Source organism: Oncorhynchus tshawytscha, linkage group LG07 (assembly GCF_018296145.1).
Source record: "Oncorhynchus tshawytscha isolate Ot180627B linkage group LG07, Otsh_v2.0, whole genome shotgun sequence".
In the NCBI taxonomy this organism is placed as follows: domain Eukaryota; kingdom Metazoa; phylum Chordata; class Actinopteri; order Salmoniformes; family Salmonidae; genus Oncorhynchus; species Oncorhynchus tshawytscha.
Window position 1 is genome coordinate 52579654 of NC_056435.1, and position 15236 is coordinate 52594889.

Here is a 15236-nt window from a genome sequence, read left to right on the forward strand (position 1 = left end):
GAACGGGTTACAGGGTCAGGGTGTCTGCTAGAACAGTGTGTCCTCATCAGAGCGCAGCTTCAGTACTACCGGAACATTGTGTTACTTTCTGGCTACTTTCCAAGGCCTGTTCGTATTTTTTACACTAAACCGCCCTCCCCTCGTAGTTCCCTCCGCCTTCTTCCTAGTGTAATTTCAATTCTCCTCTCCTTAGGGCTCACACTCGCGTTTTGATCTTCACTAATGTCGGGGGTTTTGAGTGTAAACAACTGCCGGCAGAACATTCAGTACCCTGTTTTGTTATGAGAGGGCGGGTTTGAAATCAGCAGCATAGCGTGCTTACTTGCATTGCAGAGCTAGCGGTGATATACCGGCTGAAGTTAGCACAAAAGCAGCACACGAGCAATCAAAAGAGAGAAAAGACAAAAGATAAATAGGTAAGTTATAGCTTTATTTCTTTGTCTTGTATGGACATAGGATAACTGGTTTGCTGTCTTCTGAATGGCTTTATTGGGCATATTTTATCTAGCGAGACCAATGAGTATTGAGTTACATTGTATACAATTGTAGCCTAGTGTTGTATATACAATTGTAGCCTCAGAATAAGATGAAAAAGTAGATAATAAGCAATATGTTTTTAATAAGTGCAGTTTTTAAAACATATGATTCCGGTAATTTGGCTAATGTGTAGAATCAGTGTTCAGTGCAATTAAGTTCTGTTCTATGGTTCTTTTCCAGATACATGTAGGCTAGATCTCATGCTCATGTTCTAGTCCTTCATTTATCACGTGTCAATGTTTTTAATGCGAGTGAGATGAATTTACATCCATTGAAGGCTGTAATCCAATGCTATTATAACCGATTTACTCTGTTCATGATTTTTCTTTCTTTCTCACTCTCTTCACACACACACACACACACACACACACACACACACACACACACACACACACACACACACACACACACACACACACAGCGAGAGAGAATAATATATCAATTACAATTTCTATTTAATTCAAGGAAAATCTATAATTGACCTAAAATGAATATTTAGCCCTATTTCTTATTATAGGCTTATTACATATAGTTTAAGAAATAGCAATATAGCAGACTTTGTATGCTAGATGTTTACATTTATTCAACATGTTTCTCCAGAACTGTTGCTTATGCAGTGAAGCATAGTACAATAGGTGTGACTATTGTTAAAAACAGTATGATTTTATCCAATCATTGTTTCAGTCTAATTACTGACTGGAAGACTGGGCAAAACGGATAGAAAACTAGGACACTGTTAAATATGTTAATCTGTCATTTCCTTTGCATTGTGATTGCTGGATAAGGTTGCAGGTTGAAGGCAACCAAAGCATTTATTGCAGCACAGTTCAAGGCTTGTTATGTGTGGGGGATTAGGTGTACATACTGTACCCTCTATTATCAGACCAAGGTTTCCTCCCAAGGTCTGCTTGGCCACACAATGGTTTACTGCATGTTTATATGTGGATTAGTCTGTAGCATTGATTTGTGATAGAGAGCTTGGAGGCACAGTATGCATCTGTGTAGTGACTGTGCTGCTCGAGCTCTCAGGACTGAATGTTCTCTGCTTTGTTGTGTTCTGTCCGTGCATTTATCCACAGGGTCTCTGTTCCACTCTCTCTGAATAACCTTTTACTGCAGTGTACTAAATCAGGGTCACACAGAGTGTTTCTTGATTCTTAAACAAATCTACTTTGAAACAAAAGTATACACCTCACACATGGTTAAGGGCTTAAAAAAAGACATGCACCATGTCAGATAGAGTTGAAATGTATTACATTTTGAGTTTGCATCCCAATATTACACTTTATATACATCACAGAATACAGAAATATAACAACATTGTTTGACATAGAAACACTGGATAAAAATAAAATAAAAAGTTGATTAATTATGAAAAAAATAACATTCCACCCATGAGGCCACTAGGTCATTTGACTGCAGGCAAGGGCTACGAGACGAACTAACGCACTACCGGCTGTAACACAGCTGTAACTTACATTGATAATAACATACCAAGATGGTTTATATTTCTTCATCATAAATATGAACTTAAAGACAAATTCACAAGGATTCCGAATGAATGATGTTTGGATTAAATACTGTGGTACATAATTAATAACATTTACATTCCGCTATTAATGTTCCGTAGCCTGTGTTACCAAACATTTTAACGCCTTCCAAACTCAGATTTGACATTTCAGAAATTAAAATAATAGATTTTTTAGTACATCTGCGTCAATCCCTGCATTTCCCCCATTAAAAGAAGACTGAATGTGTGTTAGTCTCTATTTGTGTTGCGGGGAGCCTATTTGGATATCGCCACCGATGCTGTGTTGTGACTGAGTGGGTTTCAGATTGGTGAACACCATCAGATTGTGCCAGGAATTTGGAATGGAAGAGTCATCGTGTTCACACACACACACACACACACACACACACACACACACACACACACAACCTTAAACCTGACCTTAACCCTGAACCTAACCTCTAACACTAACCTGAATTGTAAACCTAAACCTAACCCCTAAACCTAAAATAGCCTTTTTCCTTGTGGGTACTGGGAAAATATTCCCACACAACAGAATTGTCCTTGTTTGACTAATTTCTGGTTCCCACAAGGATAGTAAAACCACACACACAGACACACACGCACGCACACACACAAGCACACACAGACACACAGACACACAGGCACACAGACACATAGACAGACTTACCCACACAGATGGAAACACACACTACTGCGCAGGTGGACACAAACAGAGATCGACAGAGGTGGACAGACAGAGATGGACATAGAGTCATACAGGCTATTACACAGGTTTATTTCATAATTATATTACTAGATCATTAAATCAACTAATTGTTCTTACATGTTAGTTGTGTGTGTGTTTATGCATTTGGCTCTGTCAATGTGGAAACTATACATTTACAGCTCCCAGAACATGATGTTCCGTTCCAACATTTCTTAGAAGTGATATCCATATGAGGAAAGACAGAGTCACAGAAAACAATAATAATTTGAAGATTTATTACTATGGTTATTGTTGTTTATGTTAACAATGACAAGTGATCACAGGCTCCCTATATCATTCTGACATACTGTATGCGGGAACAAATGTGAGATTCTTACAGATCTAAATTAAGCATCAAATGTGTGTGAGAGTATGTGTGTATGAGAGCGAGAGTGCGTGTCAGTGGAGGCAGGTGGAAGAAGCTATAGGAGGATGGGCTCATTGTAATGTCTGAAATGGAATAAATGGAACGTAGTCAAATGCGGTTTCCATATGTTTGATCTGTTTGATACCATTCCATGAATTCCATTCCAGACATTACAATGAGCCCGTCCTCCTATAGCTCCTCCCACAAGCCTCCTGTGTGTGTGTGTGCGAGCTCACAAATACCTCTGTACAATATGCACCAGTATACCAATAGGTACTCTCCACCTGAGCCATTGCCTGTTTACCCCGCTACCATCTAGAAGGCTGAGACAGTATAGATGCATCAAAGCTGGGACTGACGAGAGATTGATAAACAGCTTCTATCTCCAGGCCATCAGACTGTTAAACAGTCATCACTAGCCGGCCACTGCCCAGTACCCTTCCCTGAACCTGAGACACTATCACTAGCCGGCTACCATCCGGTACTCAATCCTGCACCTTAGAGACTGCTGCCTTACAGAGTCATTGAACCCCTGTCACTATAATAATGTTTGCATACTGTTTTACCACTTTATATGTATATACTGAATTGTAGTCATGGTTCGTCCTATATAACTACTGCTGTACATACCTTTTCTATTCATATACTGTACATACTGTCTATACACACCATTCACATATGTACCAGTCAAAAGTTTGGACACACCTACTCATTCAAGACTTTTTCTTTATTTTTACAATTGTCTACATTGTAGAATAATAGTGAAGACATCAAAACTAGGGATGCACGATATATCAGTGAACATATCGTAATCAGACGATATTAGCTAAAAATGCCAACATCGGTATCGGCCGATGTCTAGTTTAACGCCGATGTGCAAAATCAATGTCAAAGCTGATGTGCAAAAGATACAGTAGCACTGTCAAATCTGCACAAAAAAGTCTGCAAACACCGGCCACGAACTATGCGTTTTCAATACTGCGTTGGTAATAAAGCATAATTTGTTCGACCGCAACTTCTGGGGTAGATAGCTTTAGCTTGGTACCTAGCTAGCACCAATACAACCAGCCTGAAAACAATGACCAGTAGAAACTGCAGTCATTTTCATTATTCTTAGCAATGATTTTAGGAATCCTTTTAAGTATTTGCCAGGTTTCCACTTGTTGTTCGCCTATTGAAATTGAACTTCAGTTCATGAAAATAAATAGCTAGCCAGCTACTTAACCCTGTTGACCAAAGCTAACTTTATAAGTAGCCAGCTAGCTTCATCTAGCTAGTGATGCTCGACCGGACCTGGTTGTGTGTTGTGAAGCTAGCTACAATAAAGATTATGTATAATAGTGGAATTTGTTGTTTGCCTTCAAAATAAAAGCATGTCATTGACAGTGATGCAAATTAATATAAATAGTAGAATTATGCCATACTTTTATTTTGAAGGCTAACCTTAGTCACTTGTGGCTAATCCTTATTGTGGCTAGCGTCACATGGTTGGGTCCGACCACCATTAATCAAATAAGAACTGTCTTACAGGCTGACCACACTGCTCGCTCGCGTCAACGAGTGTCTGCGTTGCCAAGGGCTAAAATAGAACTCCTTTCTATTTCTGACTCAGATCGCGCTGCAAGTCCTGCCTCTCCCATCTCCTCATTGGTTTATATAAGCAGGTACCCACGTGCCATCTCCTCATTGGTTATACCCACGTGCGTGATTTGAAAGACTAACTGTGTTGCCTGTCGGTGTAGTAATACTATGAAAGTTTAGATGCCAATCACCATATAAGTTCAAAGATGAAAAAGCCTGGAAGGAGGAGAGATGACTAGAAACGATTCGGTTGACCGTTTTATGTGTGGATTAATTGTCAGAGTAGAGGACCTTGTACATTTCGGGTAAAATAACAACTCAATGTATATATCCCAGGACAAATTAGCTAGCAACAGCAAGCTAGCTAAATAGGACAAATTAGCTAGCAAGTGCAAGCTAACTAGCTAAATTGCCATAAATGTTTAATGCTTTTCGACCTGTTCCCAAATTAATGTAATTGGTTCAGAGTTTGTTTTGATATTTTAACCTGCGTGTCGTGATCGCGTTGGATGTAGAGGGACAAAATAAATGTATACACAATGGCACGCAATGGTGCACGCGCGCAGCCGGTTTGGGTTCCGTGTTATAAATTATGGTAATTTTAGATGACACCTAGCAATATAGTTAGCTAGCCAACTATACCTACTGAAGCAGATTGTCGTTTTGCTATGTTTTTGGGGAAGAACATTGTTTGCGTCCATGAGCTAGCTAGCTTTTTTTTATGACCAGCACTGGAGGTGCGCGAGACAACTTTACCAGCATCATAGCATATGTATCGATGAATCGTTGTGACATATGAAATACGAGTGATAGTGTAATCAATGTGTAATAACTACGTAAAAAATGAATGAACGTGTTAAATTATTATGTCATATTCAGGTCCTGATTGGTCAACAAGCTTAATTGACACGTCAAATAGTGTTAAATAGTATATTTTTTGACACGCAAAGACCCAAACGGCGTTCCATAGAAATCATGGTTGAGAATGAAATGACTGAACAAATTAAAAACGAAACAGCACAGCAAGTAAGTGAAAGAATTAGTTTTTGATTATATTTTACAGGTAATGGGGAGACACGTAAATGTCAACAAAATAACTTTTGGTCAGTGGTGTGTGTGTGTGTGCGTGTAACCTTTATTTAACTAGGCAAGTCAGTTAAGAACAAATTCTTATTTACAATGACGGCCTACCCCGGCCAAAGCCGGACGATGCTGGGCCAATTGTGCGCCTCCCTATGGGACTCCCAATCACAGCTGGATGTGAAACAGCCTGGATTCTAATCAAGGACTGTAGTGATGCCTCGTGCACTGAGATGCAGTGCCTTAGACCGCTGTGTACGTGTGTGTTAACTATTTAATTGTACTAGAATGCCTAAAAGGCCGCAAATGTTTTAAATGTCTGTTTCGTTTTATTTGGCAAGGAAAATTTAGGATATCGGTATCTGCCAAAAATGTAATATCGGTGCATCACTAATCAAAACTATGAAATAACACATCTTGGTATTCTCTCAACCAGCTTCATGAGGTAGTCACCTGGAATGCATTTCAATTAACAGGTGTGCCTTGTTAAAATTCTATTTGTGGAATTTCTTTCCTTAATGCGTTTGAGCCAATCAGTTGTGTTGTGACAAGGTAAGGGTGGTATACAGAAGATAAGTCCTATAAAGGTCAGTCCATCTGAAAAATTTCAAGAACTTTGAAAGTTTCTTCAACTGCAGTCACAAAAACCATCAAGTGCTATGATGAAACTAGCTTTCATGAGGACCGCAACAGGAAAGGAAGACCCAGAGTTACCTCTGCTGCAGAGGATAAGTTCATTAGAGTTAACTGCACCTCAGATTGCAGCCTAAATAAATGCTTCACCGAGTTCAAGTAACAGACACATCTCAACATCAACTTTTCAGATGAGACTGCGTGAATCAGGCCTTCATGGTCAAATTGCTGTAGAGAAACCAGTGCTAAAGGACACCAATAATAAGAAGAGACTTGCTTGGGCCAAGAAACAGAAGCAATGGACATTAGACCGGTGGAAATCTGTCCTTTGGTATGATGAGTCCAAATTTGAGATTTTTGGTTTCAACTGCAGTGTCTGTGAGATGCAGAGTAGTTGAACGGAGGATTTCCACATGTGTGGTTCCCACCGTGAAGCAGGGAGGAGATAGTGTGGAGGGACAAAATAAATGTATGCACAATGGCACGCAATGGTGCACGATGGATGATGGATGTTTGATGGTGACACTGTGATTTATTTAGAATTCAAGACACACTTAACCAGCATGACTACCACAGCAGTGATACGCCATCCCATCTGGTTTGCGCTTAATGGGACTATAATTTGTTTTTCAACAGGACAATGACCAAAAACACACTTCCAGTCTATGTAAGAGCTATTTGACCAAGAAGGAGAGTGATGGAGTGCTGCATCAGATGACATGGCCTCCACAATCACACGACCTCAACCCAATTGAGATGGTTTGGGATGAGTTGGATGGCAGAGGGAAGGATAAGAAGCCAACAAGTGCTCAGCATATGTGGGAAATCCTTCAAGACTGTTGGAAAAGCATTCCTCATGAAGCTGGTTGAGAGAATGCCAAGAGTGTGCAAAGCTGTCATCAAGGCAAAGGGTGACTACTTTGAAGAATCTCAAATATAGTTTGATTTGTTTAACACTTTTTTTGGTTAATACATGATTCCATATGTGTTATTTCATAGTTTTGATGTCTTAAATATTATTTTACAATGTAGACACTAGTAAAAATAAAGAAAAACCCTTGAATGAGTTGGTGTGTCCTTGGTTTTATGTTTGTATGTGTGTATATATATATATATATATGCCTTAATTTATTTCTCTCTTTTTATTTTTAATTAAACATTTTGGGATTATGGGTGTATTGTTATTATATTGCATTTCGCTGCACCTGCCATAACATCTGCAAAATTGTGTAGGTGACAAACTTTGATTTGATCAGGAAGAGTGGAAGGGTAATGTGTGAGCGAGGGGTAAAGAAAGAGGCAGAGAAGATGTTTCAGAGGAGGGGGTTGGTTGTAGAGGGGTGGAAGAGATGGAGGAGAGATGGACCACAATGATTAGTAGAAAGCCATTTAAAGACATGTTACAGTACTTTGGCGACTAGTATCTATTTTTTAATCCTCCCACTTTGGGCTGGATGTGTCAATGTGTAGTTTATACATGCATAATATGTGAGCAGAATTATTGTTTTACCTCAACTATCCACGAAATCCCTAGTCTGAAAGTGACTGTTTTCTGGAAGCTGTGCAGCACCATTTCCCCTACATTTTCCAGACCGCTAGCAACTAGCGTTTCCTCCAATGAGCTTCGGCCCCTCGTCATTTGAGTGACAGCTAGCAAGATGCACACACAGGAGAGCAAGAGAGCGAGAGCAATTACGTGGTGCACATACCTGCACATATGTGACGTAGTACGCATTTTTCAGGGACCACTTTTGGCTCGTGAGCACTACTTTAAGAATTACTTGCTAAAAAGTATATGAAAGTACCGGAAAATGCCTTGAACTTAGTTCATCATGTCTGGTATGGATTGTCCAGACCAGCAGTGAAGCAAGTAGGTCACTGGGTATCTAGAGGGCCAACAGATCAACTGTGTCAGCTGCTCCCAATTTGCTCTCTTTCCCTTGGTTCTAACCATTCAATGTTTCCAGATTTGTAAGGTTTAAGCAATATGGTGGAAGCTCCACCACCACACTGCGTATACAGTACCTATCTAGACTCTTCAGATCGAGATATATTAAAGGTTTAGGGCCAAGGGGAAAGTGTAGGTAGTGAATGGCGAAGGTGCATAACGATGTCGGAAGTCAGATATGATTTCATGTTTTACCACTATCCATGGAGTTTTTTTGAACTACGATGCACGACATGGTTCAATGCGCCAATAAATCAGCACTGTAAATGTTTTTGTTTTTTCTAATTGCCTGCATCTTGGAGCTTAAATTGGGATCATGTATATGTGCTAATGACAATACAAAACATGAGTAACTGTCACGCTCTGACCTTAGTATTCTTTGTTTTCTTTATTATTTTGGTTAGGTCAGGGTGTGACATGGGTGATGTATGTGTTTTTGTTCCTGTCTAGGGGTTTTGTATGTGTATGGGTGTTTACTAGTCTAGGTGTTATGTATGTCTATGGTTGCCTAGATTGGTTCTCAATTAGAGGCAACTGTTTATCGTTGTCTCTGATTGGAACCATATTTAGGCAGCCATATTCCTTGGGTATTTCATGGGTTATTGTCTATGTTTAGTTGCCTTTGTCAGCACAATTATTATAGCTTCACGTTCGTTTTGTTGTTTTTGTAAGTTTGTTTAAGTTTCTTCGTTTCATTAAAGAAGATTTATTCTCATCACGCTACGCTTTGGTCTCATCGCTGTAACTGCCCGAGTTACACCAGGAATGCACAATCCCTCCATCAGTGCTCAGGCCTGTCCGCAAAAGGCTGAGAGAGGCTGGACTGAGGGGTGGTAGGCCTGTTGTAAGGCAGGTCCTCACCAGACATCACCGGCAACGACATCGCCCATGGGCACAAACCCACCGTCGCTGGACCCGACAGGACTGGCAAAAAGTGCTCTTCACTGACGAGTTGCGGTTTTGTCTCACCAGGGTGATGGTCGGATTTGCGTTTATCGTCAAAGGAATGAGCTTTACACCGAGGCCTGTACTCTGGAGCAGGATCAATTTGGGGTTGGAGGGTCTGTCATGGTCTGGGGCGGTGTGCGTTATAGGGAAGACATCCTCCTCCCTCATGTGGTACTCTTCCTGCAGGCTCATCCTGATATGACCCTCCAGCAAGACAATGCCACCAGCCATATTGCTTGTACTGTGCGTGATTTCCCGCAAGACAGAAATGTCAGTGTTCTGCCATGGCCAGCGACGAGCCCGGATCTCAATCTCATTGAGCACGTCTGGGATATGTTGGATCGGAGGGTGAGGGCTAGGGCCAGGGCCATTCCCTCCAGAAATGTCAGGGAACTTGCAGGTAGGTGGAAGAGTGGGGTAACATCTCACAGTAAGAACTGGCAAATCTGGGGCAGTCCATGAGGAGGAGATGCACTGCATTACTTAATGCAGCTGATGGTCACACCAGATACTGTTACTTTCGATTTTGACCCCCCCTTTGTTCAGGGACACATTATTCCATTTCTTTTAGTCACATGTCTGTGGAACATGTTCAGTTTGTCTCAGTTCTTGAATGCTGTTATGTTCATACAAATATTTACACATGTTAAGTTTGCTTAACTTAAACACAGGTGACAGTGAGAGGACATTACTTTTTTTGATGAGTTTGTATATGTACATATATCAGTTTAAGTCTAAAGTGTACATACACTTAGATTGGAGTCATTCCAACTCGTTTTTCAACCACTCCACAAATTTCTTGTTAACAAATAATAGTTTTGGCAAGTCTGTTAGGACATCTACTTTGTGCATGATATAAGTCATTTTTCCAACAACTGTTTACAGACCGATTATTTCACTCATAATTCACTGTATCACAATTCCAGTGGGTCAGAGGTTTACATAGACTAAATTGACTGTGCCTTTAAACAACTTGGAAAATTACAGAAAATTATATCATGGCTTAAGAAGTTTCTGATAGGCTAATTGACATCAATTAACATGTCAATATGCATCATATACCATTGTTTAGGGCAGCTCTCATTGTTTTATTTTACTGCGGAGACCCTAGTCCTGCTCAACATGCCCTCAGAGAGTTCCCTTGTCCCACCCCCCACACATGCGGAGACCGCACCTAGCTTAACTGGCACCTCCAGAGATACAACCTCTCTCATCGTGACTCAATGCCTAGGTTTACCCCCACTGTACTCACACCCTACCATACCCTTGTCTGTACACTATGCCCCGAATCTATCCTACCACGCCCAGAAATCTGCTCCTTTTATTCTCTGTTCCCAAAGCACTAGACAACCAGTTCTTAGAGCCTTTAGCTGTACCCTCATCATACTCCTCCTCTGTTCCTCTGGTGATGTAGAGGCTAACCCTGGCCCTGTGTGTCCCCAGGCGCTCTCATTTGTTGCCTTCCGCAACCGTAAAAGCCTTGGGTTCATGCATGTTAACATCAGAAGCCTCCTCCCGAAGTTTGCTTTAGCACACTCCGCCAACCCTGATGTCCTAGCCATGTCTGAATCCTGGCTTAGGAAGGCCACCAAAAATTCTGAAATTTACATCCCCATCAAGACAGAACTGCTAAAGGGGGTGGAATTGCAATCTACTGTAGAGAGATCCTGCAGAGTTCTGTCATACTATCCAGGTCTATGCCTAAACAGTTCGAGCTTCTACTTTTAAAGATCCATCTCTCTAGAAATAAGTCCCTCACTGTTGCCGCTTGTTATAGACCCCCTCAGCTAACAGCTGTGCCCTGGACACTATGTGAATTGATTGCCCCCCATCTATCGTCAGAGTTCGTACTGCTAGGTGACTTAAATTGGGATATGCTTAACATCCTACAACGTCCTACAATCTAAGCTAGATGCCCTCAATCTCACACAAATTATCAAGGAACCTACCAGGTACAACCCCAAATCCGTAAACATGGGCACCCTCATAGATATCATCCTGACCAACTTGCCCTCTAAATACACCTCTGCTGTTTTCAACCAGGATCTCAGCGATCACTGCCTCATTGCCTGCGTCCATTATGGGTCCATGGTCAAACGACTACCCCTCATCACTGTCAAACGCTCCCTAAAACACTTCTGCGAGCAGGCCTTTCTAATCAACCTGGCCCGGGTATCCTGAAAGGATATTGACTCCATCTTGTCAGTAGAGGATGCCTGGTTGTTCTTTAAAAGTGCTTTCCTCTCCCTCTTAAATAAGCATACTGCACTCGCTTCGAATAGTCCCCGTGATATGCAACTTTTCAGGGAAGTCAGGGACCAATACACACAGTCAGTTAGGAAAGCAAAGGCTAGCTTTTTCAAACAGAAATTTGCATCCTGCAGCACTAATTCCAAAAAGTTTTGGGACACTGTAAAGTCCATGGAGAATAAGAGTATCTCCTCCCAGCTGCCCACTGCACTGAGACTAGGAAACACTGTCACCACTGATAAATCCACGACAATTGAGAATTTCAATAAGCATTTCTCTACGGCTGGCCATGCTTTCCACCTGGCTACCCCTACCCCGGCCAACAGCTCCACACCCCCCGCAGCAACTGGCCCAAGCCCCCCCTGCTTCTCCTTCACCCAAATCCAGACAGCTGATGTTTGGAAAAAGCTGCGAAATCTGGATCCCTACAAATCAGCTGGAATAGACAATCTGGACCCTCTCTTTCTAAAATGATCTGCCGACATTGTTGCAACCCCTATTACTAGTCTGTTCAACTTCTCTTTCATATCGTCTGAGATCCCTAAAGATTGGAAAGCGGCCGCGGTCATCCCCCTCTTCAAAGGGGGAGACACTCTAGACCCAAATTGTTACAGACCTATATCCATCCTGCCCTGCCTTTCCAAAGTCTTCGAAGGCCAAGTGAATAAACAGATCACCAACCATTTCAAATCCCACCGTAACTTCCCTGCAATGCAATCTGGTTTCCGAGCTGGTCAAGGGTGTACCTCAGCCACGCTCAAGGTCCTAAACGATATCATAACTGCCATCGATAAAAGACAGTATTGTGCAGCCGTCTTCATCAACCTGGCCAAGGCTTTCGACCGTGTTCTTTCACCCGTATTGTTATCGGCAGACTCAACAGACTTGGTTTCTCTAATGACTGCCTCGCCTGGTTCACTAACTATTTCTCAGATAGAGTTCAGTGTATCAAATCGGAAGGCCTTTTGTCCGGACCTCTGGCAGTCTCTATGGGGGTGTCACAGGGTTCAATTCTCGGGCCGACTCTTTCTTTTCTGTATATATCAATGATGTCGCTCTTGCTGCGGGTGATTTGTTGAACCACCTCTACACAGACAACACCTGTATACATCTGGCCCCTCTTTGGACACTGTTAACAAAACTCCAAATGAGCTTCAATGCCATACAACACTCCTTCCGTGGCCTCCAACTGCTAGTAAAACAAAATGTATGCTCTTCAACCGATCGCTGCCTGCACCTGCCCGCCTGACTATAAATACCTAGGTGTCTGGCTAGACTGTAAACTCGCCTTCCAGACTCACATTAAGCATCTCCAATCCAGAATTAAATCTAGAATTGGCTTCCTATTTCGCAACAAAGCCTTCAACACTCATGCTGCCAAACATACCCTCGTAAAACTGACTATCCTGCTGATCCTTGACTTCGGCGATGTCATTTACAAAATAGCCTCCAACACTCTACTCAGACTGCATTCAATTTGCTATCACAGTGCCATTCGTTTTGTAACCAAAGCCCCATATACTACCCACCAATGCGACCTGTATGCTCTCGTTGGCTGGTCCTCGCTACATATTTGTCGCCAAACCCACTGGCTCCAGGGCATCTATAAGTCTTTGCTAGGTAAAGCTCCACCTTATCTCAGCTCACTTGTCACCATAGCAACACCCACCAGTAGCATGCGCTCCAGCAGGTATTTTTCACTGGTCATCTGTCATGTCCTGACCTTAGTTCCTTTTTTATGTCTCTATTTTGGTTTGGTCAGGGTGTGAGTTGGGGTGGGCAATCTATGTTTTGTTCTGTGTGTTGTATTTCTATGTGTTTGGCCTGGTATGGTTCCCAATCAGAGGCAGCTGTCAATCATTGTCTCTGATTGAGAACCATACTTAGGTAGCCTGTTCCCACCTGTGTTTGTGGGTAGTTGTTTCCTGTTTTGTGTTTTTTCACCTTACAGGACTGTTTCGTGTCGTTCACTCTCTTTGTTGTTTTTTGTCATTCAGTGTTCAGTTTAATTAATTACATTTACTATGAACACTTACCACGCTGCGTGTTGGTCCGATGATTCCTATTCCTCATCATCAGACGAAGAGGAGAGCCGTTACATCATCCCCAAAGCCAACACCTACTTTGGCTGCCTTTCCTTCCAGTTCTCTGCTGCCAATGACTGGAACGAATTGCAAAAATCACAGAAGTTGGAGACTTATATCCTCCTCACTAACTTTAAGCGTCAGCTGTTAGAGCAGCTTACCGATCGCTGCAGCTGTACACAGCCCATCTGTAAATAGCCCATCCAACCAACTACCTACCTCATGCCCATATTTTTTTTTGTTTTTCTGCACTTTTGCACACCAGTATTTATACTTGCACATTTATTGCCTTACCTCCTTACTTCATTTGCACACACAGATTTTTTATTTGTGTTATTGACTGTACATTTGTTTATCCCATGTGTAACTCTGTGTTGTTGTTTTTGTCACACTGCTTTGCTTTATCTTGGCCAGGTTGCAGTTGTAAATGAGAACTTGTTCTCAACTGGCCTACCTGGTTAAAATGCGTCACATATCAATTTGCATTTGGTACCTTGGTTCAAGTGTTAGCATCAACTCACAAAACCCCCGTTTCTTGACCGTGTAAATTAGGGCCATGTCTTTGCAGACTTAAGTTGTAACGGCAGCTGTTATCTCCTTCCATCTTTGATTCTTTGCCATATGGTGTGTCGCGGGCAAAAGCCTCTTGCAACGTCTGAGTCTGGGGTTTGTTTTGAGCACTCGACTGTACTTTTTTGGGTCTCATCCATAGACTCTCTCCGTACTGTTTAACATGATTCTTGAGTAGGTGGTAAGAGGTTAGTGGTGTTTGAGCCTGTTGTCTGGACCGGCCTGCGGCATATTTTGCAAAGGACGGTTTACTGGTCCGTGTCAGACTTTTCATACCCAAACCACGTCCATGCGCCAAAGTAGCCCCTCTTTTAGGTACGAGCTCCGTGTCTCCATGCTCTGTGTCCCGTTCACTCTCCGCCATGTTTGTTTGTGTTACAAATTTCCTTCCACACGGCACGAAAAGCATCGTCCAATTGAGGAAAAATATTGCTGTAAAGAGTGATTTTTCAACACAACGAAATAAACGATATATGTTTTTTTATCGTTTCATATTATGCTCTATCGTCACACAATATATATCATCATATCGGCCAGCCCTAGTTCATGGGCAGGCTAAAGCTATAAACAGATATAGACATTCCAAAATCAAACATTAACACAATACACGTTAACTTGGCAAATATGACAGCAAAGCAGCATTTTAATACCATAGCGTTCTTTAGGTAGTCACATAGCATCATGGTGGACTGAACTCAAATCTGGAGTTGATGAAAGATGAATGATGATGACTTTAACCCTGATTGCGTCTACCTAATTTTCTTATGTCCTAAGGCATGGGACCAGGCCCTAATCTTATTGCCCTGAGGGGAAAATTAAGTTGTATCTTATCTCTAAAGATGCAACAGGCTCTGGCGTAGCACACCCACCCCCCTGTCTTTTTTTGTGTGTGGGATTTTTCATTCAATTAATGTGAGGAGTTTTTACAGTTAGTTCTAAACTATGTGCACTGCACAGTT

At 41.8% G+C, this 15236-nt stretch overlaps 1 protein-coding gene across 3 annotated transcripts in view; it reads left to right on the plus strand.

Annotated features, from left to right (window-relative positions):
- Positions 1–108: 108 nt before the first annotated feature.
- Positions 109–15236, plus strand: part of fkbp5 (FKBP prolyl isomerase 5) — a 43451-nt gene continuing 28323 nt past the window's right edge. The window contains exon 1 of one of the 3 annotated variants that reach the window (XM_024427697.2): positions 109–416. Coding sequence is in view for 2 of the 3 variants with exons in the window: in XM_024427695.2 (XP_024283463.1) it covers positions 2811–2842 (32 nt within the window). In the remaining variant the exon portion in view is untranslated. Of the gene's footprint in view, positions 417–2521; positions 2843–15236 lie in introns of those variants that run through there. The other 2 variants (XM_024427695.2, XM_024427696.2) reach the window with 2 other exon arrangements.